At 44.9% G+C, this 25518-nt stretch overlaps 1 protein-coding gene across 3 annotated transcripts; it reads left to right on the top strand.

The window, feature by feature from the left end:
* Positions 1-31: 31 nt before the first annotated feature.
* Positions 32-24814, top strand: mtmr3 (myotubularin related protein 3). 3 transcript variants are annotated; one of them, XM_034542257.1, is made up of 21 exons: positions 32-146; positions 1917-1992; positions 2642-2694; positions 3942-4031; positions 4790-4906; positions 8064-8146; positions 9190-9356; positions 9446-9542; positions 9839-9952; positions 10643-10833; positions 11154-11285; positions 11459-11570; positions 12789-12984; positions 13283-13468; positions 13652-13822; positions 14331-14476; positions 14943-16467; positions 16592-16702; positions 16855-16943; positions 18322-18348; positions 19870-24814. In XM_034542257.1, the coding sequence occupies exons 3-21, from the start codon at positions 2692-2694 to the stop codon at positions 20045-20047; spliced, it is 3735 nt and encodes a 1244-aa protein (XP_034398148.1). In that variant the 5' UTR covers positions 32-146; positions 1917-1992; positions 2642-2691; the 3' UTR covers positions 20048-24814. The 3 variants fall into 3 exon arrangements, with proteins under 3 accessions (XP_034398148.1, XP_034398151.1, XP_034398149.1); XM_034542258.1 differs by lacking the exon at positions 32-146 and adding an exon at positions 222-350 and having other exon boundaries at positions 19870-20047; XM_034542260.1 differs by lacking the exon at positions 18322-18348.
* Positions 24815-25518: the final 704 nt, after the last annotated feature.

Here is a 25518-nt window from a genome sequence, read left to right as displayed (position 1 = left end):
TGGAGAGGGACGCAGTGAAGCTGGCCTCGGCTCGGATATGACTAACGCGTATTTCGATCGAGGTTCATTCGCCGCTCAGTAATATTGCACGGGCTTCCGGATGAATCGTTGCCTCCGAACTTCTCGTGCCTCCTTTTCCCCCCTCGGTGAGTCCGCCGGCTGTGGTCGCTCCTCGGTGTGTTTTGACAGAAGGCCTCTCTCCGTTTTGGGTTCCGCCCTCCATCTCATAATAACAAAAACAGTAACGTTAGCTTCACCCGCTAACGTTAGCTAGCCCGCTCACTGGCGCGGGTCTCTGCGGGTAACACCAAGTACTGCGCAACGCAACGGCACCCGGTGCACCATTAAATGTTAGTGTCGACTGCTTTCCATACAAACATCCGCGTCGCACTACGCGTCGGCTCGCGAGCAGCATTTTAACTATGCATTAGCTAACTGTTGACGTTAGCTCGCGTTAGCTGCAGACAGTCTAGCTCAAAGCTGTCGCGGACGTTAACTTACTCTAAAAGAAGGGAAGAGCAGCAGTGATGTTGACGTTATTCGGCTGGTTACTTTGGCCATGTCCGTTGTTTAGCTTGTTAAGTTAACTGACTGCTAATACACGACTTCTACTAAACGTTAGCTAGTTGTTGACGTTGTGTTAAAGTTATCTCGTCTCGCCCTCTTATGACGATTCTGAATCGTTTGGTGTTGTATATGGATAAATAGTTAAGCTCTATCTTATTGTATTGTTGTTGTTGTTGTATTGTTGTAATTACCCACGTCACTGTTATGTCCTCACCAAATGCTAACTTGTTAACGTTTCAGCAATCGATAGTTGAGTGTTTTCTTTTCGGGCGTAAAGTAACGTTATGTGCGAGTAAACGTCCACGCTAATCCGTTTGAGTGCCTATCTGACCGCTATCTGACCGTCGATGCGTCTTTTGGTCGCGCTGTAACTTTGCAGTCAGTCAATGTATCGCCTCGGTCGGTATTTCTTTTTGAAAGTTGCCCCCCCATCAGTAGTTTTGGAGACTGCCGCTTTTTTTGCGTGATTATGCAGCAGCCTGCGCTGCACGGCGGCCTGTCACGGGACAGGAGCACCGTTAAGGCTCTCAGGGGTTTAGCCCGGGGTTATGAGCCCGCTGCGGTAAACAGAGGTGCGCGTGCATGCGTGTGTGCGTGCGTGGGGGGGTGTGTGGGGCAGATATGCTTTATCAGGTAGCACCGGGCAGTAAAAGCTGGACTCCTCAGTCCCCCCCCCCCCCCCCCTCACACCACTCTCCCCCTCTAACTTTTGTTTGTCTCATTTCTGCCCTTTGGAAATCGCAAAATCTTCCCGAGAAGGTGTGCCGAGGTGCTTTGTTGCTCACTCCCGTTCATTCTCAGATCAGATTTCAGTTTCTGTAAGACTAGCTGACCTTTACAACTATTTGTGGGCCTGTATGCTGAGAGATCTCTCCACAAGTCGCCCGTTTTGAAAAGAGATGTCGGGCGATATTGCTTAAAGTACATTCTGTCATGATGTCAAGAACATTTGGCTGCACAAATAATGTTTCCTTTGAGCTGGCAAATCTACCTTCCATGAGCTTGTATTGACCGAGCGGCAGGGGTTTAAAATGTATATTATGCATGAATGTGTTTTTTGTTTATTTCTGAATTGCATAGCCAGTTAACGGGACTAAACCGTGCCTGTATGCTGGCTAGACTGAAGATTTAGTGCTTCAATATCCAATTGGCTTTTTTCCATTCCACAACTGAGTTTAAGTGGTATCTCTGAGCTCACATGCAAGCCACTCTGACCACCAGTGCAGCTATATTTGCAAGGAAATCAAAAGAGCTTCTGTAGCTTGAATGTCTCAGTGAAAAAGTCTGCTGTTTGTAAAGAAAACCATTCGCTTTATTATTCAGTTGCACATGTGCCTTAATTTTCACAGATTTCCAAGTCTTACTTGTGAGAGTATCCAAACAGGATCATCAAGACTACTCATTGTCCGTTACTGATTGTCTGTGGTAAGTCTAAAAGTTAACTCGCAAAACCGATTTTTATTTGACATTTCCAGCCATCTGCTGTTCCTTTTACATGTGGCCTCCAGTATGTTTGTCCCTCCTTTTATTATAATTGATGCAACTGTTGAACATGGCTGCCCAATCAGTTCATAGCTTAAACACATTCCCTGAGAAAGTATTTACACATCATGATACTTGCGAACAATATCACAAATACAATAGTTCAGCAGCTTCATCCAGCCTCAACTCCCTGCTTTGTTTTTCTGAAGAAGTCCTTTAAAATCGGTCCGCATGAAGTCTAAACACACCTACAGATGTCCTGCAAATTAGTACAGAGAGGGTTAGTTTTGTTTATTGTTTCCTGGTAGTAATATCATCCAGAGTAGATGCAGTGGTTGATGAGACTCAAAGTGTGCTCTTTTGGGGCAACTGGTAAGGCATTTGGTGAATAAACAACACAGGAATTAATTGTTGAAAGTGCATTTTTTTGGGGACATTCTATATTATTTTATTTAATAATACATCTTAACATGTGCATCTTGAGTTTAAGTTGTGATCAGACCACATATGAGAGGGTGCTTTGTGTCCCATATATAATTTACATGTTCGCTGCTTGAATAACCTCAACGTTCTGTGTTTTCTTCCTGCACAGACTGGTCCAGGAGTTCCTTGTTGGTTGACCCACTCTCCTTCTCAGGGGCCATGGTAAAGTACCTTTACTTCATGCACGATTTGGACAGTAACTGCTGTGTGTCCTGTGTTGCCTGGGTGCATTATGCAGGATTGGAAACTCCCCATCGATTTTCACTTTCAATCAGCTCTGGTTACCGGGACACAGACAGTCAAATCAGCTGCAACAGTATCAAAGGTCCTCCAAGGCTGCAGTCTAAGCAGGGGAGGTTTTAGGGCTGTATCGTTGCATCATGACATAACCACTGGATCGGATGTGTCGCCTGTTGAACGATGAGTGTCTGAGTTTTTCTGTCTGGCAGCTGCCCCCTGGCTGGCCTCAGCAGGCTGCTCTTCCAGCCACGACCACTGTGTGTATCGGCTCGACTCGTGCTGAGTCAGCGTCTGGCAGAAAGTGCTGCCGCTGTCGGTTATCTGCAATCTCTTTCGGCCACCTTAATCTTCCTTTGCACGACGTTCGGACTGAACTCTGCTCCTGACCGAACGGCACATGCATTCTTGTTGATGTCTGTCAGCGCAAGGCCATATTTATTTTCAGCAGTTTGCCTTTGAGGGAAAATCCACGACTCTTCTTGTATATCCATGCCGCGCATTCCCCACTGATAGGCGCCCTCTGTGAGATATGTTGCATAAGACCACTGTAACCTCAACACATTGGGCCACCATGAAAGCCTGTTGATGAAAACTGCCTTTTTAAAATGAAAAATGTACATAATTAGATTTTTTTTAGGATCTCGCGTAAATGAATGACCATTTGTAGTTTTAGTTTTAGAGTGACTCTGGCGTCTGTTATTCCGTGACTCGTTGCACAAGGGGTGATTGTAGTAAATTAGCCTGGGTTGCACATTACAGTGTGGGTGGGAAGGAGAAGACATCCCTTCAAAGCAGCGTCACGTTGGCTTTAAATCAACTCTCTGTTACAATAAGTGTTGTGACACTTCCGCCATTTCTAACATTAATGTGAAAGCCAATCAATCACTCAAAGCTGGGGAGATCAAGGCTAAGTGGAGAAGTAGCACTTCATTTCCCCCTTTTAGTTAGGTTTTAACCACCCAAACTGTTCCTACAGTGTAGCTTAGGGTTCAAAGCTGTGAATGCCGCTGTCGGTGTGATAAACCAGAACATACTCAGCCAGCCTTCCCTGGTCACATGCTTTAAAAGCCATATTAAAACTAAAGAAAGAAATATGACTGAAAGAAGGTTGTGGTTGTTAAAGTTTATACCAGTACAGTAAAGAGTTATTTTACCCTTTTTTTCTGCAGGAGGAGAAGGGGCAGCAGAGCTTGGAATGTATCCAGGCCAATCAGATCTTCCCCAAAAAGTCCCCCGTTCTGGAGGAAGAAAACATGCAGGTGGGGAAGCTGTCGCTTATCTTGTGCTGTAAAAAAAACAAACAACAACAGTTAACCTGACAGTCATGTGTTTATATGTGGGTGAGTCTCTCCTCTGTAGTCGGTTACATAATCACTGTAACAACATGTGACTTAAGCTCACTTTCAGTTTGACCCGTCTGAGAAGCAAAGTCTCAAGTCAAGTGATATCCGAAGCGCTGTAATCTGGCAATAAAAAGAAACGTATTTCAATATCTGTGTTGTTGAGTATGCCATACACTAATGTTTTGAGGCCTAAATGGTCATGAGCTTAAACTAAAGCTGTTGGGTTCTATAAAAGGTTTAATAGTTTGTTATGGAAAAAGTCCTCGCTTGTGCGTTCTATTCTTTAGAACCATAGCTTTACCTGCTAGAGTGAAATGTATAACTGCCCCGACGGCTGCAGTGAAAATAGGTTGATACGACTTGTAAAACAGTCATGATGAGCATATCTAGTTTGTTGTTTAGCACTTTAATAGCACTTAAATGGCACTTACGGATAGTACTCTGTAGTTTAACGCTATTGAAGAAATTGTACTTGCTTGATTCTTGTTGTTCTGAGTTTGGACTCATGGTTTAATGCACTTATTGTAAGTCGCTTTGGATAAAAGCGTCAGCTAAATGACATGTAATGTAATGTAATGTAATGTAGTAAAACAACCGCTCTCCATGCATAAAGATCTGCTGATCTGTGTGACTCTGCAGTTTGTATGACATGTTTTATCTCCTGCTGTTGCTAGGTGCCCTTTCCTGAGCTGCATGGGGAGTTCGCAGAGTATGTGGGGAGAGCAGAGGATGCCATCATCGCGGTGTCCAACTACCGCCTACACATCAAGTTCAAAGAGTCCGTTGTCAACGTAAGTTACCTCTGGAAAGTGAGCGATGAGCTTCAAGGTCAGATCTGATTAGCGGATGTCTCTCGCGCAGCTCAAAGTAACCGAAGAATGAAATGCGTTGTCTCGACTCGAGGGCCCGGGTGAAAGTGTGTGTGTGTGTGTGTGTGTGTTAATGCTTTGTGAATGGACAGAGTCAGGGCCATTGTGCCAGCGCCGTGGTGACCAGGCCATTCAAAGCTGATCTGCACTGGCAGCACATGCCGCGTGACTCTTTACCACCTCTGTTTATACACTCGCCTGCCAATGCACTTTCTCTCCGCTCTTGCCGTTGCCTTGGTTTTTCTCTCTCTCTCTCTCTCTCTGTTTCTTTTCACCACGTTAAGAAAGAGAGACTGGACTGGGCTTGTTGTGTGGCCCCTTTCTAAGAAAACGTCCCACTGCAAAGATGTTCACTAAACAAGTTATTTCTTATATTTCAAGCAGCTTCTTATACTTCTACTACTACATTGAAAAAAACAAGACTTATTTCAACCTAGTGGCACAACACATACAAACATAATAACGTACATATAGATATATACGCACCTATTCTATGTTCTTTATTGTGGTTGCATGGGATTGTGGTACTGGGAAAAAGAAACATCGTTGTTAAGTGTACTATCTCTCGTAATCTATTTACATCCTGCCTTAATTTGACCAAGAAATGTCACTCCAAATGTTTTAGGATAAACACATGTTATGTTCAGATAACCGAGCTGCTCTGCCTCTGACATTTGAGAGCAGCCACCAAGAGCTACGGGGGAAAGCTTTTTGGCTGTTTCACTTCCTTCCCTCAAAACGTATCATCATCTAAAAATAAGGGAAACTTATTTCTTGCACCCAAGATAATAATGTTCAAATGTTCTTATTGTCAACAAAAAAAACCAAACCAGCGATGAAAAGATCCTCTCAACAAGTATTGGCCGTGTTGTTCCAAAGCGACTAAAACAGTGAGACAGTGCACTGGGTGACATTTTACTTCATTACAATGAACACGGCTTAAATACACATTTTGCCAGTTTGAAGGGCACTTTCAGAAACCAACATTCAGTGTGTTTTAATTGAACGCTACCGGCGGTTCGATTGGCAGGAAAGTGAACCAAAAAGTCAGGGTTTGAGGGCCTGGCTGCGCAGGTGTTTGTTGAGATCGACACAGGTAGAAACTGTGCTAAATAAAGTCCTCCAAAAATAGTGCTCTTTAGAGAGACAATCGAGATGAACTGGAGGGGAATGAGTTTGTTTACAGTAGATCAGACAGAAACTTTGACCCTGGTAGTTATTTTTATTTGGTCAGCTTTAATTTGTGCGCTGTGAAGCCCAAACAGACTAAATGGAACACAAACTAAACACATTTAACCCTGATTCGGACGAGGTAAACAGACTATGGCTTGTGAAAGAAGACCGTAGTCTATTTCATGAAAGCAAAGTTCTTGTCCAGCTGTTTGACTTTAACGTGTAACATCTGAGTCTTTTCGTTTTGCTTATATCTCATCGGGTAAGGCATGACAAAGATTTAAATGCCTGTATTGGTATCAAAACTCAGGTATAATATCTGCAGTATTTCACGTCATTCCTTATTTTCATGGTTATTTCTTCTCAGTTACTTTATATAGTGCAAGTACCGAATCCCAAATGTTGGCAGTGCCCCAAACTGATTTAAAATGGCACGTAATTGTTAAGTTAGTCAAACCTTCACATGTATAAGATGTATTCAGTGGTTCTGATGGACGCAGCCATCTGTTTCTTGTGGTCTTCTGGCTGCCCGTCACACTTTGCAGAGGTTAATTGGACTTTAATGAGCCCCCTGGTCTTGGCTTGCCTCTCTGTGCTCACGCGAGCAGAGCCAGCGCTCTCTTCACACACACACACACACACACACACACACACACACACACACACACACACACACACACGTTTGGACGGGTTGGCGAGGCATCTGCATCACATGGCAGAGGTGTCGGAGCTCACACATATGGGGTGGGAGTTGCTGCAAGAGAACTAGAGGCCGTTAACAAGCAGCCGAGGAATTTTAATGGTGGCCAGATTAGGGCTGTAGATTAGAGGGCAGGAATTAAATTGTGGCAGCAGGATGCTCAAACATCCGGTAGTGCTGCTGGTGCTGCTGGTGCTGCTGGTGCTGCTAGTGCTGCTAGTGCTGCTGGTGCTGCTGGTGCTGCTAGTGCTGCTAGTGCTGCTAGTGCTGCTAGTGCAGCCAGTGCAGCCCCTCACAGACCGAAGATAGCCGTGCGTCACTTACATTGTACTTCTCTCTGTTTTGTTTTGGATAGAGTTGTTGTTGTTGTGAGGTGTCAGTAAGTACTCAGAAGAGCTGCACGACGTGGAGTGGTTGACGTGTGTGTGTGTGTGTGTGTTTGTGTATATAATACGCGTGTGTATTTCTGTTAACCGGCTGGTTCATCCTGTTTAACACCAGGCGCACAAACTATGTGTGTGCAAAATGTATCGCCACAGGCGTTCAAGTTGCCAATCTGGGAGATTAACCTGCTTTTGTGAACCGCAGCTTGAGCCACACCTTGTCATGAACCCCCGCTGCTGCTGCGCTCAGCTAATTAACAGAGCTTAGTGAAAAGCAGCATAGGTATTTCCCTGCGGTATTCAAAGTAGTCCCTTAAGGCAAAAGCGCATGACAGTTTTGTGCTTTGGATGATATTTGCCTATTAAAAATAAGACCGTAGATCTGGGCCAAACGGGAAATACAGATGCAGGCTCTTCTGGATCGTGTACCGAGTGTTTTTTGTGCGCCAACACTCAAAGTTAAAAAAGACAATGTGTATTAACAGAGCTCAGGGAGGTGTGATGTGAAAAAATGAATGGAAATGCACCTGAACAAGTAATCTGTGTGATCTTGTGTTTTTTCATTTTTTTCATACGTATATATAATGAAATATTTTAATTAAAACGTGAAATCACAGCATGTGTGGCTGATTATTTGCGTGAAGGAGTTTTACTGTAGACCACCACTAATTTCCTAAATGGATTGCCAGTTGCAGTCCACCACACTACTTGTACTGACTGCATGCGTTTGGGTACATTCTTGATTTATTCATCATGCTAGTTAACATTGCCATCAAAGTGTGACTGGGTGTAGAGTTGACGTTCCCACTCTTTCTCTCCACAGGTTCCTCTTCAGCTCGTAGAGACCGTGGAGTGTCGGGATATGTTCCAGCTTCACGTCACCTGTAAGGACTGTAAAGTCGTCAGGTAGGACCCCTCCTGCAGCCTAAAGTCATTCCTTCTATTACCTCTTCGTTAAAGGGACAGGAAACTCAATTATTATTTTTTTAAGTTACAGAAAACACCAAATAACTAAAAAAAATCACCTGCATTTATTCTGACATTTCTCACAGAAGTCCAGACGCAGGATGGTATAGGCGTTACAATTAGCTGAAAGGACGAAGCCATGAGGCGTAGGTTGCTATGGTTACCACTTACACATGGCACACACTACAAGGGGTAACAGAGGAATCCTACAGCCATAAACTGTATGTTTGACCAAGATGGGCCCAGAATGACCCGAAACCAACAGAACAGCTTCACCAAGAAACAAAAGGAGGTTTGTTTCTACTGAACATAGAACGACTAAAACTGCCAGTGGCAAAGAGCCGTCAGCGGTACAGGTTCATATCGTAGTCGTCCTTCACCCTTCAACGCTTTGGCCCTCTCAGTTAAAACTAAGCACAGCAATGTTTCAATGTGGACCTGTGTGATAAAACACCTTTTTAAAACCCAGAAAATAAATAAAGATGGTACAATGCGGGCGAATAAAACAACTAGAGCTGAACCCAATGCTGTTTTTTTTTTAATGTCCAAGCTTCTATTTAGGTATTCAAACGAAGCTTTAAATGTCTTTCCGCCAAATGACTATTATCAGCCTTAAAAAACCTTAAAAAACTCAAACCGAATTATGAAGCTTCAAACTATTCGGTACAGCTCAGAAACGGCACTTAAAAACTGATCACAAGACCACATTCGTTATTAACAGCTATTTAGCTCCAGAATTCACAACGTTGAGTTTTCCGTACCTTGAGGAACACAATGAGTATGGACGAGCCTGCTTTATGAGAGAGGTAGTGATTTACTCTTTGATTAAGGGATATATGTGCTTTCCACAAACATTTAACAGTACAGGCAAGTATTTCATCAAATTTCAAAATTATCCATCAATATGTGTGCCAGCCTTGCGCTTTGATACAATTTTGTAGCTTGATCAAGGCGTAATGTTGGCTTTTGTGTTTGATCCCCAGGTGCCAGTTCTCCACCTTTGAGCAGTGTCAGGAATGGTTGAAACGCCTGAACACAGTAGTGCGCCCGCCCTCTCGCCTGGAGAACCTCTTCTCCTTCGCCTTCCACGCCTGGTGCATGGACGTGTACGCTGGCGAGAAGGAGCAGCACGGCGAGCTGTGCCGACCAGGTAGCCCACTCTCTCTCGCATGTACTCGCATGATCCCGGTAGAACCTCTGCTCCCTTCTGGTCTTATCGGGCATCTCTGCTGTCTGTAGGCGAACACGTGACTTCCTGGTTCAAGAACGAGGTCGAGAGGATGGGCTTTGACACCCAAAACGCCTGGAGGATATCTGACATCAACAGCAAGTTCAGGTAATAGTAGCTCTCATTCAGGAGACCTGCTGCTGTGTTGATTTCCCATCACTCCCAGCGAGAACATGGATCAGTTCTTTGCTTTCATTGGCAAACAGCACAAGTCAGTGTGTGTGTGTGTGTGTGTGTGTTAGACAGTGGGTGTTTGTGTTCTTGTAGTGCACTGAGGCTACACCCTGGCTGATAAGAGCCCAGCCCAGGATTAGGTGTCTGTAGACGGAGACTTTAGTTGAGCCATCCCAGCCCTTTGGTGCTCCAACCTAATCATTGCTCTCCGTGTCCCTCTGCTCTGCCAGGCTCTGCCCCAGCTATCCTCAGCAGCTCTTGGTGCCGGCCTGGATCACTGACAAGGAGCTGGAAAATGTGGCAGCCTTCCGCTCCTGGAAGAGGTTTCCTTCTGTGGTTTATAGGTCGGTGTGTTTGAATCATGGTAGAAGGTCAAACTTGTTAACTGCCACGTGGCAACGCCTTCTTTTCTTGAGCTGTTTGGCACTTTTGTTTGCGAAAGGAATTAAACCATCTTCAGATAGTATCTTTATGGCTCTATATCAGTGTCTCTGTGGACAGAGGTTCCTTTTTGTTTGGAAAACCACAGCTAATTCCTAATTGATAATTCCCTCCAGGCAACATTAGTCAATTTGGCTCCATTCAGGGTTTGTCAACACCAAGGAAATCCACTGCGTCATGGCTACAGTAAATTACGGTTGTCGTATTTAACAAACAGTGCTCGAGAACATTTGATTTTTGTTTGTGGAAAACTACTCAAACCAAAAAATGGCAACTTTGTATCCCTGTTTTGTGTGTCACAGCACCCGAAATAAACATGAGACAAAGTTTCACAACCCTTTTGTCCCGGTAAAAACAAATGAAAGAACGGTAAAAAATATATATATAACAGGCTGTTGTGCAAAATAGATTAATAATGTATAGATGGTAAATTATGGCCTAACCCACATCTCTGTTTTACGGCATTTGGCATACTGTAGCAGCAAATAGTATTTTCTTCCTGTGAATAAGAAAGAAACCATAGTCTTCTCTGAATTCCTCTTGTGTTTTGGCTAACTTCTTCTCGGTTGCCATCCCAACCCCACCCCAAATAGGCACCAGACCACTGGAGCCGTGATCGCCCGCTGCGGTCAGCCGGAGGTCAGCTGGTGGGGCTGGAGGAACGCTGATGACGAGCACCTGGTCCAGTCCATCGCCAAGGCCTGCGCCGTGGACGGTAGCTCCCGCAAACACATTTCCAACGGCGGCTACACCAACGGCAACGACCTGCCCGACACCGACTTTGGTAAGAGCTCACACTGTCGGCCTTACTCACCCTCTCACTGACTGACATACAGTGTACACACACTTCCAGCTGACGACACATCTACCAGCACACACACAAGAGGATGTTACCACAATATCTAGCTATCTGCACAAACGGCTAGTCTGAAGCAACAGACTTTAACACACTCACAGTTCTCAGTAACTGTTTATGTCAAACAGATTGTGATGGATGAAACTTATTCATGTCTTCTGGACTTCTTGATTGTGATAATGAAGCCCTACATGCATACACAGCCTGTACTGAGAGATAATCGTTGCTGTATTTGATGTCTGTATCAGAATCCTCCATGACCAACAGCTCAGAGGTGGAGACTTTGGCCACCCAGCCCCACAAGTTACTGATCCTGGACGCCAGGTCCTATGCTGCTGCCGTGGCTAACAGGGCCAAAGGGGGAGGCTGTGAATGCCCAGGTAGGTCTTCTCAGCTCAGTCCCTGGTTACAAGCAGAATTAGGTCAATAGATGCTGTGGATTCAGGAGCTCAGTTCACAGCAAATGCGATTGTTCTGTGTGCTAAAATGAAAAGCTCCGCCAGCTTTAGTTTTTTTTTTTTCTTCTTAATAATTGTTTTTCCTCCTCTCCCAGAGTACTATCCCAACTGTGAGGTGGTGTTTATGGGCATGGCCAACATCCACTCCATCCGCAAGAGTTTCCAGTCTCTGCGTTTCCTCTGCACTCAGATGCCTGATCCAGCCAAGTACGTTTTTTTTTTTACGCCCCCAGGAGTGCCTCTGATTTCCCATAACTTTAAAGCTCTGCAGGCTAAAACTATTAAACTCAAAAACTTTGCTGCAACTGTCAGTACCTAGTAATCACAGCTGGCCTTGGCTCTACATCTGTACCTAATTTAGAGAGCCTGGCCCAACCCCAAAGTGGAGGATCTCTTTCTGCCTGCAGTCCCTGACTCAACGCTACAGCGATGTAATTGAATTATTCTGGCTTAAGAGAAGGTTTTTGAAATTGATTAGGAGATCCAATCAGAGGACAATAACAGACAAAAATCCTGCTAATTTTTTTACACAAACATACAGTACATATACCTTTTGTACTTTCTTTCTTTGAGTATTAGTTCTAGTGTGTTTAGCACACTTTATGCAAAAAAACAGCAGTTTGCACACATTTTTCATTCTTGTTGGGATGATATCAGTTTACAAAGAATCCCTCCATCCATGACAACCCTACTGAGCCGAATCACTCCATTTTATCCTGCGTCGTCATATTCAGATATTTTGGGCTGTGTCCAGCCCATGTGTCGAGGCCTGGCCACCAGGCGCTGGCTAGTTTAAAAAGCATGATACAACTAACTTGTAGGCTTAAAATAATCTGTCATAGACATGTTTGTTTGTTTCACACAAGTTGTGTTTATAGACGATACAAAGCACACATAATGGTTAGGATAATAACTCGGATACGTCATAAGTCAAGTGAAACATGTACTCATAATTGAAGTAGGTCAAGGTGTATGCATGTAATATTTTGGAATATTACCGTCTGTTGTAAGTCAGCAGCTAGCTGGTGAACATTGTTGAGCACTTATCAGAAGAGTCCAATATATTATATCAATGTTTGCTTACACGTGTGACAACTTAAAAAGACAGGAACATGTTTCTGCTTCCCTCAAGTGGCCAAAAGAATTTATTGCAGATTTAAAACAATACATTCATAGGTATGCATTATGTTAATACAGGCTTACATCAGGACAATACAGGATCATTGTACAAATATTAAGATAGTATAATTATCTAACATTATTACATCATGGTTGTGCTCTTAGCTATACAAAGTCAGAGGCATTGTTGCTAACTAGATGAAGCTATACATGCTCTGTACTTGTCCTTCTAAAACATGTGTGCTGTCACTTCGTGGCTCAGGCATATGAGGTCCTCTGATGTGCTTTTTTTCTGTGTGCCTGCAGCTGGCTTTCTGCTCTTGAGAGCACCAAGTGGCTGCAGCACCTGTCCCTGCTGCTGAAGGCAGCGCTGCTGGTGGTCAACGCTGTGGACAGAGACCACAGGCCTGTTCTGGTGCACTGCTCTGATGGCTGGGACCGCACACCTCAGATCGTTGCTTTGTCCAAGGTGCTGCTGGACCCGTACTACCGCACTATCGAGGTACAGAAGACTCTTCTACTTCCAGTTCCATCACTGACCCTTGCGACCTTTGTCAGCTATTTTTATTTCCAATTTTAGGGGGGGTGTTCCCATGTAAACTCTCGTTACCATTGTCATATGATATGTAATACATATTTCTAATGCATCTCGGATGGAATTGATACATAAAAAAAAGTTGTGTTCACGTTTATGAGCATTTGTTGTTTTCATGTGAAAAAGAAAACTGTCAGTGTGATTGGTCTTAAAGTGTCACGCTATCGTTTCATCGAGTTAAAGATCCGGGGACGTCTTTGTGCAGGGCTTCCAGGTTTTGTTGGAGACTGATTGGCTCGACTTTGGCCACAAGTTTGCCGACCGCTGCGGCCATGGAGAGAACTCTGAGGACGTGAATGAGCGCTGCCCTGTCTTCCTGCAGTGGCTGGACTGTGTTCACCAGCTGCAGAGGCAGTTCCCATGCTCCTTTGAGTTTAATGAGGCCTTCCTGGTGCGTAAAAAATTTGGTGTCTGATGTCAAACAGAACTAGCGAAGTCTGAGAGATTCCTGAGATTAGATGCTTCAGAAAGCTGTCATGTGCAGTAGTGGAAGCCTCTGATTCAAGTGTATCGATGTCATCATACCTGAAGTGTGTGTACAAGCCTCTACATATCTATTTGTGTGTGCATGCAGGTGAAACTGGTGCAGCACACCTACTCCTGTCTGTTCGGCACCTTCCTGTGTAACAGCGGCAAGGAGAGGGAGGACCGCCACGTTCAGGAGCGGACCTGCTCCGTGTGGTCGCTGCTGAGGCCGGCTAACCGCGCACTGAGGAACATGCTGTACTCTTCACACTCCGAGACAGTACGTCCTCTGTCTATCACTGTCTAAGTGTTGAGCCTTAAGTTCTTTAGGAAGTGGATACTGCCCGTCCTGGTTTAAAGACAAAGGATGAAATCAAGTTAATAATGTTAAAGGAAACATATCAGTGGAACTTTCTTTTGTTTTAAACAAAAGGCCTACTTTTCCAAATCCTACAAGTTCAGACAGCCAGGTCTTATAATGCATTGTGGGAAAGATGAGACTCACAGCTTTGCATGTCATAATGTCTCTTTTTTGTGTGGATTTTTCGCTAATGGTTTTGGCCTGTGAGATTTGAATCTTCGTGGTTACTGTTGTTTTTGTGTAACCATACATCTTCTCCACTTACCATGAGGGAGAAATCATTTGCATTCATATGTTCTTGTTAAATGTCCATATAAAGTGTTTTTCTTTATATTTATTATATATTATATTTAATTATTTGTTTCCGGATTATTTTGCTCCTATTATTTGACATTTGCCTTCTTTCTTCCGATTACACCAATTTAAGGTTCTCCACCCGGTGTGTCACGTACGCAACCTGATGCTGTGGACGGCGGTCTACCTGCCCAGCTCCTCCCCCACCACCCCCTCAGATGAATCATGCGCCCCCTACCCGGTGCCTGGTGGCAACCCTGAGGATGCGCCCCTGGGCAGGTGAGCCTGGCGCGCTGGCACCCGACCCCCCTCTCTTCCTCCCTCATGTAAGATAAACACAGGTCAAGGAATCCCACAGCCAGGCGGGCCAGGATTTTCAACTCCACTACTTAGATACTTTGCTCTGCTCGGGCCCTCCCAGTCACAGATACAGTTGTATGCTTATCTTGCGTCTCATGACAGTCATACCATCAAGGAAGAGCGGCAGGAAGTGGTTTCATTTCAATGGTGGCATCATTTATGATGACTAGCTCTAAGTTAGAGACTAGGTCTGAATGCTTCTCCTTCATTATGTTTGTACTGCATTTTTCTTGTTTTGATGAGACTGGCATGATTTATTTGTTAACTAAACATTGTGTAATGAGTGTGTGTGTACAGCTGAAGATTCATCATCGCGTTCTAAACACATTATTATGTAAGGAAATGCTGTTTCTTGAGCATAATTCTTCTTTTGTTTGCCCTTCAGACGTACGAAGACTCGCTCCTTCGACAACTTGCCCAGTGCATGTGAGCTGGGAAGCTCTCTGGCTCCTAACCGCCGCTCCAGTGACCCAAGCCTCAATGAGAAGTGGCAAGACCACCGGCGTTCGCTGGAGCTCAACATGGCAGTGGGGCCCGAGGGAGGGGGAAACCCGGATCAGGAGGTGCGGCCTAACGGAGTGGGGCTTTACCCAGACGGAGTTGACTCTGAACTGGAGGACAGCCTGCAGCCCCGGGGCTCGCACTCTGAGCTCAGACAGGAAGCCTCTGTATGCACAGCAGCAACAGGAGACGAAGCAAAGGAGGCAGAGCTCTCTGTGGCAGTGGGCGTGGCGGAGAGCCAAATGGAGAACATCCTTCAGGAAGCCACCAAGGAGGAGGCTGGAGCAGATGTTCAGAGAGAGGGAAGTGCTGCTGTCAAACATGTCACTGACACCGTTGACACAGAGTCAGAGGAAGTAGCAAAAGTCGAAGAGGATGATCGGTGTGCCGAGGTCAACGGGACTGAGATGCAGAGAGAAGCACTTGCTAATGGTCACCATCCAGTAAATGGCGTAATGGAAGCTGAGGAGAATGATGCGCCTCCCTCTCTACCCACACAGATGGCAGAGGAGCTGGATCACCAGGCAGCTGAGGTGACTCAGGCCCCAGAGGAGCTGGAGAAGCAGGATGTAGAGAACTCTTCTGTACAAGAGGAGCTTGCACATGGACCCAGTGAGTCCGGCTCAGATGAGCCAGAGCAGCCTGCAGCCCACAGAACTATAACCAACGGCTTTGTGGACAGGTCGCCCGAAGAGCCAGATGTAGCTGAGGAGACCTGCCCTGACTGTGACCACAGTGTCACAAAGCAGGTGGATAAGATGGCCTCCCTGATGGAAAGCTCCACAGAGACTTTAACTGAAGAGGCCTGCAGCAGGATGGAGCTACCACCACAGCCTCCTGTTTGTCCAACTCGTCATCCCTGCAGTGATGGCAGGAACCAACCGCCGTGCTTCAGGAAGGAGCAAGGACTGGAGGCAGGCGAGCATGGCTTTATCAGAACTTTAAACGGGGGCTGCAAGCGACCCTCTGTCAGTGCCTTTCAGTGTGTCAGTGCTGACCTCAGCAGGGATGGGTTTTATAACGGCGACAGCTCCGATGCGGAGCCCTGCGGAGGACATCACTGGGTCAAAGGGAACGGAGAGAGGGTTCCTCTGAGTCGACAGGTGTCGCTAGCAAGCTGCAACTCCCTGATCCTCCATCCACGTGGGAGCTGCTCCCAGCACCGCTGGTGCCACGCCCTGCTGGGCCGGGCCGCCATCAGCCCGGAGCAGCCGTCCCGCAGCCATCTTGATGACGACGGGCTGACCCTGCACACGGACGCCATCCAGCAGAGGCTGAGGCAGATCGAGGCGGGACACCAGTTGGAGGTGGAGACTCTGAAGAAGCAGGTGCAGGAACTGTGGAGCCGCCTGGAGAATCAGCAGCACGCCGGCTCCCAGAGGTTCAACGGAGACATGGGAGACGAAGTGGTAAGACGCTGACAGGCGGACCATGAAACTGAACAACCAGCTGGTCTGTTTACCTCCTGGATGGTTACATTTAAGTTGTGACTTGAGCATGATGAACTCCTTGCCTGTGTCTCCCTCCATGCAGACCTCAATGACAGACTCTGAGTACAACCTGGACCCCAACTGTTTGTCGCGGTGCAGCACAGAGCTTTTCTCCGAGGCCAGCTGGGAGCAGGTGGACAAGCAGGACACTGAGGTGAGCGGCCGGGCCGATGTCGCTTTAGGGAGGGAAGAACCAAACTCTTTTTTTGTAGCTTGCGTGTATGGACATCAGATCTCTTAGAAATGTCAGTTGATGATGGTTAATGGTTGGTGAGCTGTCAACTGAGATTAGTCTGTACATTACAGGTGACTCGCTGGTACCCAGACCATTTGGCAGCCCAGTGTTACGGCTGTGAGAGCAGGTTCTGGCTCGCCGCCAGGAAGCATCACTGCAGGTATGTACTGAGGGTTAGCTGCAGAAGCTCAAACCTTCACTATCCCTGTCATTGACCTCTCCTGTCTGTCCTTTTGAGGCTTAAAGAGATGTTTCCTCTGTTTAAGCTCGCTCCTCTTCTGTTCAGACTTATGTATCTAGATACATCCAGACTAGTCTACGTTAGGCTGAGGCAGCTTTTCATTCACACTCTGTATCTTAATAAGTATTTCTGTTGGGATTTTACTTCCTCTCCACGTACATGTCATTTGCGTTTCTGCAGACCAGAGCTCAAAATCAGATCGTCGACTAATTTGTTGCAAATTGTTATGAATAACAAAGGTTTCCGTTTATGTTCCAGTCTTCCCTCTAATAATTACTTATTACAGCAAATATGGTTAAGACAATCGAATGTGTCCTTAATACGTTTTAAATGTCCGGCAAGACACATTTTAGTACCGTGTCCTGTCTGCTCTCTTATTAAAGGACCACAGCAGTGATTTAGTATTGCATTGCCACAAAGTTGTGAGAAATGTGAGAGACAAACTTAAAAAATGGTCCAGAGGGAGCAGAGGCTGCGATAGACTGTTAGGCCCTAGTATGGGTCTAAAAACGCTGAATCCTACATTCCCCATAATGCAACTTGATTATCTGTATTACACCATCCCTGCATGGTAAACACCCATAGCTTTTGAGCTCCACACCTGCGGTTTGAAATGCAGGATTTCTATTATCCATTGACTTAAAGCCCAAACTGAGATAACCCAGGTGACATCATGATGGTGTCGACGTAGACACAATTTAATTTAATTGATGGATTTGTGTTAGATACCGTGTGCCGTCCTACACGGATGAGCCCAGACATAGCTGAGCCAGACTGAACAACTTTGACCAATCAAAGTCTACTTCAAAGTATCAGGATATCGTTTGGAAATTTGAGGTGTGCAGAATTATCTTTTGCTTCATTACCACATTTTGATCCGACTGAGAGATTGACGGGTGAATCAGACTCCTTCGATCGAACAGATGACTATTCGGGGGTCACCGCTAATGGATTTAACCATTGGTTGACAGACATTTGAGTAGGATTCATTAAATTGGATCTCTAGTTGCTCATCCAGTGTGGTCTGGACTGCAGACAACGCTGTATTCAATAATCTGGAATAAAAATAATCAGTGAAAAGAAAATATCATTTCAGCCATGGATTCAAAACACAGAAGTCTGGAACAGTGCAACAATGCAGCCATTTCACGATTGTATCGATCTTAGATTTTCTAGATTTTAGAAGGAAAAAAAAATACTTACTGTCGCACACATCTTCAGCAGGAAGTGTGTGAAGTGTTTGAAGTGTTCTCCACTGCTCAGGCAGTTCTTATCCATTGTCTGCCCCTCTCTACAGTGGCAGGGAGCCTTTCCAGGAGGTCTGGTGAGATCCGGCTCCCCTGACCCCTCGCCACCCCACCCCCCACCCCTTTTCACCTGGCATCGCTGCACCTTCCTCCTCCTCCTCCTCATCCCTCCCCTCCCCTCCCTGCTGCTCTTTCCCTGTTGCATCTGGTTTCCCTTCATTCTGTTCTAGTTGTTAGAAACTTTTCAAAGAAATCTCTCCATGTCTGAGATGTATTGACTTGAGTGTGCGTCCTGCTGAGCCAATGTTTACATTCAACGATCAGCAAGGTGCTGTCAGTGGGAGGGAGGGCTGTGATTGGTCGAGGGCTGATTGTTACTGCACCTGAACAATTAATCTAAATAAAGAAACACAATGTGGACTTTCTGAACCTCCACACTCCTCCTGCCATAGCACCACACCCCACCACCCCCCTAAAAACACAACATGGCAGCATGCTGCCCCGAAACCAGCCTTCTGCTTCTCACCTCCCAGCAGCACAGCATGGTACTAGAGACCACTGAGTCCCCCTGGTGGTGTAAAACGTGGGAGACTCGAGAGTGAATGACATTATTTTTTTCTTTAATCAGAGTTTATGCTCTGGGTGAGTACAGGCAGATATAAGGGGCTGTGTGTGTGTGTCAGTGTGTGAGCATGGCCTTACATCTTAATCTGAGCATGGGTATATGAAACCTCCAGTGTGACCTGCCATCTGAATAATCACGTTAGCACCACTGAGTGTGAGAGCACCTCTGCTAACCCGGCATGTAGTGCGGCCTCACCGCAGAGTGGAACTAAAATAGGATGAGTGGGAGTTTGCTGGCAACCTCTCACATATTCCTTTCATCTGTGTTATCATGTGTCCAAGGTGATCGGATTGTGATCAGACAACAACAACAACGACAATCATGTTTTGTAAATCCATTTGTTTACAGGAGACACATTTTCACATCCTGTTCTTTACGTGTGGCTTAAATAATCCAGGGTAACCTGATGTTAGTTTAAAACGATAACTTGGTTCTTGGATCAATCTATTTCCAGTATATCAGAATGATGTCCTATTCCATCGTCCCGAAACTATTGAAACGCATCAATGTTTTTTTTGAGTCAATCTCACACACTGACCACCACCCTGCTGACGTAAATACTCACAAGTGCTCCAAAGATCTATAAATCGCGGCATTTACTTTTTTTAATCCTGTTAAACATTTGATAAAAACGATGCCCATCAAAGATGTTATAAATAACCACATTTTGGTCCTGCTCCTCCTAAAGAAAGGAGTCATTTGTATATGGAAATAAGTCATTTTAGAAAAAGTGTACTTTTACAGGTTTGAGCTGACAATAGCTTAAGATAAAACTTAAGCCAGCTTTGAATTCATAAAATACCTAGACTCACACTCACATGTTCGACGATCAAATCAAGCTAACTCAGTTTTCCATGCATGAAGAGCAGGGCCTGTTGCAAATCTAGAGGATCGTATGCAAAGGAGACGCGTGCTAACTGTGTGACGAGGCGGTCTGGGGGTCCAGCAGTGACCCGTCTGTGCTTCTCTGCAGGAACTGCGGTAACGTGTTCTGTGCCAGCTGTTGCGACCAGAAGATCCCAGTGCCAAGCCAGCAGCTTTTCGACCCCAGCCGCGTCTGTAAGAGCTGCTACGGCAGCCTCAAGCTCAGCCCGGCTCCCCTGGACCTGGACCTGGAGCTGGAGAAACCCATCACAGCCAGCTCCAACTGAGCCTCGGAGCACGGGGACGGGCAGCCGGCCGCTGACACGGGCGCACTGCTGAAGGAAGAGCACAGGAGCTACACAGAATGCCCCATGTACTTTGTGCGCGTGTGTGTGTGTGTGTGTGTATGTGTGTGTGTGCCACAGAGATGGAATTTGTATATATACGGAGGATGACGTGGCGGAGGAGCTGAATGACGTGTTGGTGAGATGCCGAGCTCTCTGAAAGGTGTGTGTGCACAGGGGTGGTGTGTATGCGTGCGTGTGTGCGTGTGTGCGTGTGTGTGTGTGTGTGTGTGTGTGTGTGTATGTGTGTAATGCACACATTTGCCACACAGATGGTTTGTGGCAGTGACGGGACGGCACTCCGAGGCCAGAGGAGTGAGAATGGACATCCTGGTGCCTTGGACCAGGCAGGCGGAGAAGGTCGTCTCACTGTGTTGCTGAAGTCTCTTGGAGAGCTTCGGTCCATTGAATCATTTAGCAGCTCATCCAGACTTCTCGTCAGACTCTTACCTACCATCATCTCAAAGCTTGGACTACTTTACTTTTGAGGATGTATCATCAGTAGCAACATGGGAAATCTCCCGGCAATCACGAGGCAGTCCCCCAGCTTTCGAACTGTCTGGGTAGCTGATGTTCACAAATGTCGATTAGGCAAATCTTGAAGGGTCAGTTCACCCAAATTGCGATACGATGTTACCTCACGTACCTCTAGTGGGGTCTAACCATGAATCCAATTTCCTTTTTTAGGTAGTTTTGAGATCTCATTTCTGAGATTTCTGCTGCCACCCCGAGACAGAGGAGGAGTCATCAGATCCTTGTACCGATTAATCAATTCATATTTTCTTTCTGTAATTTATCAGAATATAGTGACATATGAGCATCATGTCTCAGAGCCCGAGGCCACATATTCATATTCCTTGTTTTGGCCGACTTACTGTCCAAAACTAAAACCTATTCAATTTGATAACAAATATGACAAAGAAAAGTTGCTTTTGCTTTTTCTTTTCTTTTACATTTGAGAACCTGACACCAGAGGGTTTTTTCTACAACTTGACTATTCGATTATAAAATAACTAATTGTTTGTGGCTCACAGTGCTGAAAAATGGCAGAAGTGGTACGCCACTGATTTAGTAATAAGCCTTCCATACAGTTGGGTGATCTACATTATATATTTATTTAATTGTCCAAATTGATGCTGCGGAGGCTTGACTTTCAGTGTGTTTCAAGCTCAAAGTGCAGCTCAATAGTTTCTCTAAACTAGATCCTTCCTAGCTGGTTACCTCCCACATCTTTAAACGTTATATTTCTTCTGCTTGTGGTCTCCACATCCCTCGAAAGACAACTCTGATGACATATGAATTTTTTTAGACCCTCCTACAACTGTTTCCACCGGCTGAGTCGTACGCCTCGTGATAAGTAAACAGATTTTTATGTGAGAAAAATTGTTACAAAATGTACCTGAAGCCATGTACCCATTAATAGATAATCCACAATTTTGTCATTTTGGTGAACTGACCCTTTTTAAAATTCTCTGGGCTGAATCTCAACTCTCATATTTGGAAGAGAAGAAAAGAAGAAAGCAGTTTGTCTGCATCAGTTTGTTACCGAGTTGAGATGTGGAGTGGATGTTAGAATCCTCAAGGTTGAGGGTTTTAAAGGATGTTTGTCTCTCTCAAAGTACTTCTTTTGAATACTTATCCCGTTCACAGTGAGGAGAGGTTGTTGTTATTATTATTATTATTATATATTTTTAAAACAGAATTTAAGTGAGTCTTAAAATAGGACTAGTTAGTGATCTGTAGAGCAGGCTTTAAAACATCCGACCCTTTAACAGCTGATGGCCGCTCGGCTCTTCCACGGTGATGGACTGTTATTCAGCGTCGGCGGGGCGTGGACGCTGATGTGTTGTGGCGTGGTCGGTTTGTGTCAGACACAGACTGACTGGCTGAGTAATCTCTCCTGTTAGCCGTTACTTCATGCCCTTCACTCACAACAGCACTGTTTGTTATTCTTTTTTTACCCAGCAAGCACTGGGAGCTGAACATCACTCACGTTTCAGACTCTCAATGGAAATCACTAGCAAAGTTGTGAATTTGACACATTTAACGTCTGTGTTCAAATTCCCAAGACATCCTATTCTCCTTCTATTCAGTGTGATTATTTTTCCCAGGGTGCAGTACACCATGACCTCACTTGTGATCGCTGCTGTTATAGGCTGAAATTCAAGGAGTGCAGTGGCAACAGAAAGGGCTCTTAGCGTATTCAAAAGTCTGTAACTCCCACAAGAAATATGTCAGAGAAGCTTCACTGAGACGCCCACTCTGCCTAACTCCCATTCAATGACCTCCTTGCACACACACACACGCATACACACACTGTTTTGTAAAATAAATGAATAAAATAATATATTCAGATACCTATATAGCATTTAAGAAAAAGTTATAGAATCCTTGAATAGTGGCTCACTTAATTAGTCACCAAAAAGTTTTTTTAAATACTTGGTTTTATTCTGTTATTAATTGCAGAAAATAACTATATTTTGCAACCTGTTGAAGATAACAGGTGTTTTTTTTGTTGTTTTTTTTATAGCGACGCAGGGTGTCCTGTTTCTATGCTGCATTGGTTTTTCCCTTTTTAAATGCGATCATTATTATTGATTTAATTTATTAAAGTTTTTTTGTTGCTGAATTGCTTGAAATCCAGACAATTCAAATGCCACAGGATAATCAGTGTTTATTGAGGTGAGGAGTGAGAGAAGGTTCTGATCTGTGGCTACGGCGACACTCGTCAGTTCTGTTTTCGTTTTCGGCCGATTACAGAAGGATCTGTGACGGCAACCATTTCCATATTCGGTGGGGAAGGGGGTCACCAGAGGTCCTGCATCATGTGACCTCTGAATGAAAATACAATGAGTGTGTCTAGCCAATGAGAAGTCTATGCACTGAGAGAACAGTGGTCCAAAACAAGCAGCCTAAATCCAAAATAAAAGCCTCCCACCCCTCAACTCACACACACACACACACACACACACACACACATTACTCCATACAAACTCATCTACAAACACTACCTCTACTTTGTACACACGCTTGTTCATGCACACACAGATTCCCACTGAGTGTGACTTTCCAGATATACATAATTGAGAATGGCCTTTTGTTATCATTTTATTCCCTTAGTCAGCTGGAGCATTAAAGGTACAGCACACAATCGGCGGCTTTAATTTTCATCGTGAGCTTATTGTTGAGACCTTCTTTTAATCTTTCTCCCTCGTAAGGTCAGCAGAACGGCCCACTGGTGCCAGATAGTCGGTGAGGTTCATACGGGATGATAAAGTCTTGACTCTCAGAGGAAATGCATAACTATAACTGTGATTGACAGCATGATACTATTGAATCATACTCGAGCTATATCATTGATCATATCTGCTGTTGGATTTAAATGGTGTGGTAGAACCAGCAGATGGTTGACGTGTGCAGAGGAGCCAGAACAACAACAGGCTTGAAGTGTTTGTTTTTCTCACTGTCCTCCTGTGGAAGTGGTGAACGGGTTCCATTCAAAAGGTCGACCTTCAGCCTTTCAAACAGGATGGAAAATATGAATTTGTTTGCCCTCTTTTATAGATGAGATATTTACAAAAAAGTGATGAGCAACAAGAGAGGCATTAACTGTTCAAACACTAATGTCTGTGAGACATTATTATTAAATGTGCAGGAAATACAAATATTGGTTCAACCCAGATGAGCCTCTCTACTCCAATTCATGTTTTTTGTCATCTAAAGAAATTTAGATAAACTGATCTTCAACCAGATTATTGACTTAACATTTTAACATTTCATAATTGTGATGTAAAGCTTGTTTTTCTAGACCAGTGCTCCGATTAACAGATGATTTATTACAAGGATTCACACGCCCCTAAGTGTCTTAAGCCATCAATGTTTCCCATCGCTTTGTGTTTAAAAAATAGACAATCAAATGGTAACAAAAGACTTGATGTGGCTCCAATGAGTTGCGTAATGACCCTTGAAGGCCACGGCGTTCTCCCTTTCCCTGTAAACACACTGACGGGCGGCAGCAGGAACCCTTCCTCTGTATTGTCACCACCATCACAGGCATGAGGGGCACCAAGCTCGTCTGATTCAACAACCCATGAATGTGAATTGTCTAAAGGCTATTTTTCTGCACACGTCATTAAAGAAGACTGCCGCTGAGTGCCGTGCTCTTTGGTATTGCATCGAGCGTTATTGTGCGCGGGAGGGTCCGGGTAACGTGAACAGGTCATCGGTTAACACACCTTGCCAGTATGATTCCTTGCTGTCTTCTCTCTTGGTCCGCATATGTTGTATTTCTCTTCGCTCACGCTGACGTGCTCCATCAGAGGCGTCTCTGCAACAGCCCAGTGATCTCTTGACTCGAGTGTGTACGTGTGAATGCATCGTGTGTGTGTGTGTGTGTGTGTGTGCGTGTGCGTGTGCCTTTTGGTGGAGACTGGTGCCAAGCAGCTTTATTACGGGTCTCTCACAAAGGGATCACTCGTGCTTTTGTTTGATTTTCCTCTTCTTTTTCTTTTCTCTCCCCCCGCCCCTTCTGTTTGATAAGCACTTTGAACCTTCTCATGTCTGAGGAGTGTGTAGCTGTACATAGCAATCTCCTGTAACAACGAGTGCGCCCATGGTTCAGTCTGAATATTTTGTTTTGTCGGATTTACTTTAAAGAGCATTACATTGTTGTAGAATTTTAAAAAGGAAAAATAAACTAGATAAACCTTCTGTGTTGTCTGCTAGCAGCACCTGATATCTGCTCTCACTGATTAAAGCCGACGCGTGATGAAATATCTGCAGCTGAAAACACACACACACACACGAGGAAAGACACTTCATTCATGTTTAATGCATGTACTAGTATACATCTCTAAAAATCAAGAACATCTTAAGTTACTGTCTAACATCAACGTCTACTTATTGAATGCAAATCCAAGTGAATACAGAACAGAAAAGAACAACCGAGAGAATCCGGATGGACAAGTGCTGCTCTAAGTTAATCATGCTCACTGTTGTGACGAATGGATGTGGTCTTGCTGGCTCTAAAGAAGCCATACTGGAAAATCTGACGATTACTAGACTTCAAATCACTGCACAGAGACGGGACATCTGGACCAGAGTCAGTAGCAGCAGCAGTGGACTGAGAGCAGGCGGAGGCCACGTGGGCCAGACTGCAGGACATCCGGCCTCAGAGGCACAGCCGCATGTTTCGTGATGTTAGGTTTGCTCAAAACAACACGAGGAACACTTGGAGCAAAACATTGCTTAATAATTGTTTCACAAAGTATGGCCGGACGACGACTGTCAAAGCAATTATATAATAAAAGGCTATTGAGTTAAGAGGACCAAGCGTCTGATCCAGAGAAAGAAGACGTGTCGTGTAACAAGAACAAGCTTTTTAACTCCTGTTCAAATCCAATCTCATGTGCAAA

The sequence above is a fragment of the Cyclopterus lumpus genome, chromosome 9 (genome assembly GCF_009769545.1).
Source record: "Cyclopterus lumpus isolate fCycLum1 chromosome 9, fCycLum1.pri, whole genome shotgun sequence".
NCBI classification, from domain to species: Eukaryota; Metazoa; Chordata; class Actinopteri; order Perciformes; family Cyclopteridae; genus Cyclopterus; species Cyclopterus lumpus.
Note: the sequence above shows the minus strand (reverse complement) of the source record. Positions and strands in the feature narration are given on the sequence as shown.

Excerpts from the sequence above, each read along its gene's own strand:
- mtmr3 (XM_034542257.1), top strand. Across the intron at positions 9,543-9,838 it reads GACATCAACAGCAAGTTCAG|GCTCTGCCCCAGCTATCCTC; the intron begins GTAATAGTAGCT and ends CTGCTCTGCCAG. Across the intron at positions 16,703-16,854 it reads TGGACAAGCAGGACACTGAG|GTGACTCGCTGGTACCCAGA; the intron begins GTGAGCGGCCGG and ends TGTACATTACAG.